The sequence below is a fragment of the Wasmannia auropunctata genome, unplaced genomic scaffold, assembly GCF_000956235.1.
Source record: "Wasmannia auropunctata unplaced genomic scaffold, wasmannia.A_1.0 LD335996.1, whole genome shotgun sequence".
Taxonomy (NCBI): domain Eukaryota; kingdom Metazoa; phylum Arthropoda; class Insecta; order Hymenoptera; family Formicidae; genus Wasmannia; species Wasmannia auropunctata.
This window is the reverse complement of record NW_012026894.1, coordinates 709913-715538: the sequence shown is the minus strand read 5'-3', so window position 1 is coordinate 715538 and position 5626 is coordinate 709913. Positions and strand designations below refer to the sequence as shown.

The 5626-nt window shown below is 32.6% G+C and overlaps 1 protein-coding gene across 1 annotated transcript in view; it reads right to left on the bottom strand.

Annotated features, from left to right (window-relative positions):
* Positions 1–274: 274 nt before the first annotated feature.
* Positions 275–5626, bottom strand: part of LOC105453737 — a 44873-nt gene continuing 39521 nt past the window's right edge. Inside the window, exon 5 of the mRNA XM_011695921.1 lies at positions 275–1304. Within this exon, the coding sequence (XP_011694223.1) occupies positions 1259–1304 (46 nt within the window). The 3' untranslated portion in view covers positions 275–1258. The remainder of the gene's footprint in view (positions 1305–5626) is intronic.

Sequence of the window (5626 nt, the reverse complement as noted above, 5' to 3'; positions counted from 1 at the left end):
TACGCTTGTGTGTCATTCAAGGAACCCTGTCCCAAACGTATCCACAGATCGAATTCTTTAATTCCTATATTATCTAAATTATCACGCGAACATGCATAATTATCATTTTTACACGTAACATGCTCTTATGGTAAAATAGTATTGGATTAGTACAGAAACGAGTAGTGTACAATATATTGGATTCAAATGGATTTTTAATTATTTCCAATCATTTTTTTTTTTCGCGAGTCCAACGGTATTTTTCCGTGATGGTAATTATAAAGGAAAATACATGTGTCCATCAAAAGATTTTATAGAACAATTCTACTTTGTGCGCATTCGATTCATTGTCAGATCAATAACAGATCGCCAATACTTTCTGTATTATGGAAAATATTTTCAAGCTGTTTCCTCTCGCAAAACAGAGAGTTTCATTTTCTCTTTCCGCGCAGCTGCTACATTCATTATGTTTCAGTTTTTATTTTAATAACAATTTATTTTCCGATGAGGCTTGAATCAGATGGCATTTTATAGCGCGGTTTACTTTTGTACGTAAAAAGACGTATATCGAGAAGATCGAGATCAGACAAGTGGAATAGCCATTGCATGACTTGTTTCTTTGTTTCAGACGTTGAATAAAATCAATACCGCTCTGTATCCAGTCCTTGCGATGAGAGAGAAATTTTTCGCAACGCGGCGCGTTACGACTTATTAATAACTGATGCGCAATTTTTCGTATAAGAAAGCGGCGAAATTTACGAGGCGCGATTTACGCTCGCGGAACCGCTAATATTTCAACTTTCCGCGGAAGCGTTCTCCCCCGAGGAAAGTTCCGGCCGTTGTACGAAGTAGCGGCTTTTAAGATAATAACGCCGGTTTGTGGATCACGGTAATAACTAATTGTGCCGTTCTCGCGGCGAGACGCAGCGGCGGCAGTCCGCTTATTGAAAAGCGCGGCCTCTTTCCGCTTTAATGTAACCGTGCGCGCATCGTTTTATCCGGGGGGACAAGGGGGAAAGAGGTACAAAAGGAAGGTGGCGTGTATTGTAAAACTGAAAGCTAGGAGGTGGTTTTACAAAGCTACTGTCACTAACGGCCCCTTCGTTCGTTCACGCACGTGCGCTTATATATGTGTGTATGTGTGTGTGTGTGTTTGTATGCACATTGCTTGCGCGCACCCTTGCCAGCAATCTGCTCGCGTATCCTTAATGTTTCTTATAGTGGCATTTATGCAGAGGCGAAGAAATTAAACATCGTCCCTTCCGGCTATGTCGTGTAATCAAACGCTCGGCACTGACAATGAGCAAAGTAATCGGTAAAGGGTCCTGAAAACGGGACCGTAAAACGATATGAATATTAAAGCACACGAAAAGATAGAAGGGAAAAATTAGAACAGTCAGCCATAATGAGAGTAAGCGACACGAAAGTCAGGTTTTTCAATAACAGGCATCATTGTGTGCAAAACAAAGATTGTACGTTCTTCGCAAAGTTGGCAAAAGAGCTCGTTAAGAATAAGTAATTGCGGAAAATAACTAATTGTAATTAAAAAATTGAATAATGGGACATTCATCGAAATGCCAAATAAGTGAATAAAAAATAAAAAACATTAAACGCAAACGTTGTAAGAAGATGTAAGAAAAATGTACTTGAAAAGGGATATTATTAATAAGTTGGAAGAAGATTTATTTTCATTACAAACTCGATTCCTAAGGTGCTTATGATATAATGCGATACATTTTCGCCATCGTATAAATTGAGTTAAATATAAGGAAAAAATTTATACATTATTAAATATTTAATAACCTGATTCCGTGAGAATCAGGTTTTCAATTATATATATATGTGAGTGTGTATGTGTGTGTATATATACATACGGGAGACGTTACTGTGTTTCTGATATTATAGTAATTTAATTTAAAAAATTAACAAATATTTTGTATATATTAAAAATAAAATTAAAATAAAATAAAATCTACTTGCTTTATTTTTTATTTTATCATTCTATTATTTTAAAACTTCAAGTTATTATAACAATGACGTAATAAACAGTCAGTAAACCAATATTAATTTTAAAAAGATTTTCAGGGCACATGCCGCGTCCACCATATCGTTATGTATTTAAAAAATTAAGTCAAACGCTCTAGTAGTTTTCAGAAGCCTAGCTTCTAAATTAGTTTGAGAAATATTTCTTTGTCAAGAAGTATGATGCTTATTAAAACAATTTAATTAAACTACAAAATTTCATTAAACAGATGACATTTACGTCGTAATTAGAATAAACCCCATTAGGAAAATGCTATATTTGCACAGAGTTTAAATATTCAAGTTAAGTTACTATTTTAAAATGTATTTAAAACATCGCTTTTTGATATTACGAAATGTCTATTTAAAGTTCTATCTCAGAAAAAGCAATGCACTATTTTCAACAAATTTACGTTAATTTACGAACCAAATAGATTAGTCAAATTGACACATTTGTCAAATTTAGAAAATCGTACATTGTGTAATTATTATACAGACTAGAAAGTAATAAAATATTACATTTCTCTAAATCATTTATTAAGATATATTAAAACATTACCATTATAAATAAAATATAATAGCATGTTTAAATCGAGTAAATATTTTAATAAGATATGCGCATCGTTAAGCATCCTCACGGTAGGTATTTCGAGTGCCTCGAGTTTAATACGCGTGACATAATCCACATTCTCTGCTTAATTACATTCTCTTGATAGTTCCGAACAGTGTGAAGTAACTGGAACATTAGCTCTATAAGTTTAAGAAACCATCATATTGAGATCAATTATTTCAAATAGTATTGCTTTTTCTGTGGAACATTGAAAGATATTTTGAATTAATTACATCTTTTCACGTCTATTAGTAAATATTGTAAGTATATTAAATTTATTTTTATATATAATTATTTTCTTCACTTTATTAATTCTTTCTATAAAATTAATGTAATATATTACGATAATGTATGTTACAATAATGTAATATATTGTAATAACATTATCACATATTATAGATTATCGGATTACACTATTACATTTATATATTCATATGTCTCTAACATTTTGTTTAGTAGGATTGTTTCTTTTAAAAATAATAAAAATGCCTCCAACCGGCCTTCATCTTGAGCATGGCTCCCACTTTTCACACAGAAGGACAACTATGAGACAAGTCTGAAAAATTGCTGTAGCCCCTTTTGCTACAAAGGTTTCATTACAGAGCACCTCATTATTTACTTTCCCATCTGTCGCACGTCTCCCCCACATTGCGCTGAATTATCCTTAACGAAGAGCTGGTAATTGGTTAATTAATATTAACTGACGCGAGTGGCACAGTTTTGTATCGATTTTATCGATACTCGTAATGAATTCACTTGAGCGTTATTAATTTAATAATAATTTTAAAAGAAAATATGTTATTTAATATTACATCTCTCTTCCATCAAGTATCTAATTTTCATGACTTTCAATTAGCATATAGTCTTTTAGAGAATAAATTAAGTTTGTGCATTTTATTTCAGCTAGATTCTGTCGCTTCGTGTGCAACCACCGGATGATGTATATCTTGCAAAAGCTACTCTGAATTGCACGACGTGCTTCCACGCTTACGGCTTCCCTCTGTCATATCGACAAAAAAATTTATTATTAACTCGCATATATGTGGAATATGAATATATGCATTCTTTGTGCCGTAGCGTCCGGCCATTTAGCTAGTTCGTTTAAACTGCAATGACTGTACATCGGTTTACTCAACTACAGAACCGATCGAAAGAATATTTTAAATATTAATTATTAACTACTAAGCGCATACTCTAACCGCAATGCGTATCATTTAGCATTTTCGCGTATTTTCCGTTTAAAAAATCGATTGAAGAAGCATGAGAAGCAAAGAAGATTTTTCTTACAGTATGACATTCATCGATAATGAAACGAATGCTGTGGACTAAACGTCAGAATTATCAAGTATGTAATCAACAATTAATTATCTTTGAATTGAACATATGACCGAGATCGGTATTCATACAGTCAGTTCTCAATTTCAAGATTATTTTAAGTGTTCAAATGCTAATACGAATTTCAAGAATGCTAAGATTTTGTGATTTACTTTATCGAATTTTAAGATTGTACTTGAAGGTTTTAAATAGAGCAGACTATGAATATACGGCTTTATTAATGAAGAAATCTCTGGATAAAATTATAAAAAGGAGTAGCAGATTCGTCTATGTAGAACATAATTATATTAAATTCATTCGCACGAACTTGATTATCTGAATTTATAGTAATCATCACTCGTGCTATTGTTAAAAAATGAGAAAATTTCTTAGTAAAATAGAAAAAAAATTGCAGCTTTCTTTTTATATCGAATTTTATACGGTCGTAATTCCATTCGACGTACGCGATTTGACGCCACTTAAGACTGGGCATAATAAAGCGGGCGCTCAATAAATGTTTCATGTAACACGAAATATTGGATAAAGCAGATTCTGCAAATCTCATATTTTAGCTCAGTATTCATTCATCTATATAGTTAAATGTAATAATACCTAATCCACAATGTTTAAAATAATGCGGTTTATAATAATTAAATTAATGTCTATGGCGGAAATTTAATACACTTATTGATTTATCATATATCCGTCGCTGAACAACATTATCCCGTTTTGACATCAACCTATTTATTCTATGATGTATAAATAATATCTAATTATCTTTTACAATTAAATGTATGTATTATACATATGTATTTACGTACGTGGATACGTGTGTATGTGTGTGTAGAATAAGTTTATATTTAAAAATGAAAATATAAAAATAAACAAAAAATGGCAGTCGAATAAAATTCTTTAATTTATTTGGGCAATTGAAGGTAAATATAGTTCAATTCGTTATCACCAAAAAATACGATACATATCCCTTTATGCGCTGCAAATGTACAATTAATTTTATTTTTCTTTTGAAATTGGAACACACGCTTCAATAGTTTATTATTCATCGCAATAAATTACTGCATGCTTAAAGCGCGAGCGGAGAGAAGGCAAATGAGTGGAAAGGTTTGGAAGAGGGTGATAGAGGGGTGGGAGGGCGTGTACGGTGGGAATGCGAGCGAAACGGAGGGCGCGCGATGAATGAAACATAATTTATTCAATTGGTACTAATAAATGGTATTTATCTCGCACCCACTCAGTAGTTACGTCAGAATAAAATTTGTACACATTGTCACAGCATTGTCACGTTGGAAAGGATATTGCGTTGCACGGCGCGCAACATCGACAAACGGTACGGCGACTTAGCGCCAAAGTGCGTAAATTGGTTAATGAGAACAAAAAAGTATTTAAAATTTTTGTTTTAACATCGTTATAAAAATTAAAAGCGATATAATACAATGCAAACAATTTTTTTTCAATTCATCCCCTAACTCTTGATCGGAATTGATGATGAGGGAAGAAAAAAGTGGAAACATGTAGAATTTCGATAATTGATGTGCACTCTATATATCAATTACTGGAAATGTGAAAATCAATTGCCAAAGCATTGTTCCACTCTCGTCTCTCCATTATTCAATTTTCATATCATCGTTAAATTGGTTACATTGTATTTTCTGCAAATTGATGGAGATTTGATCGCCGAGCCAG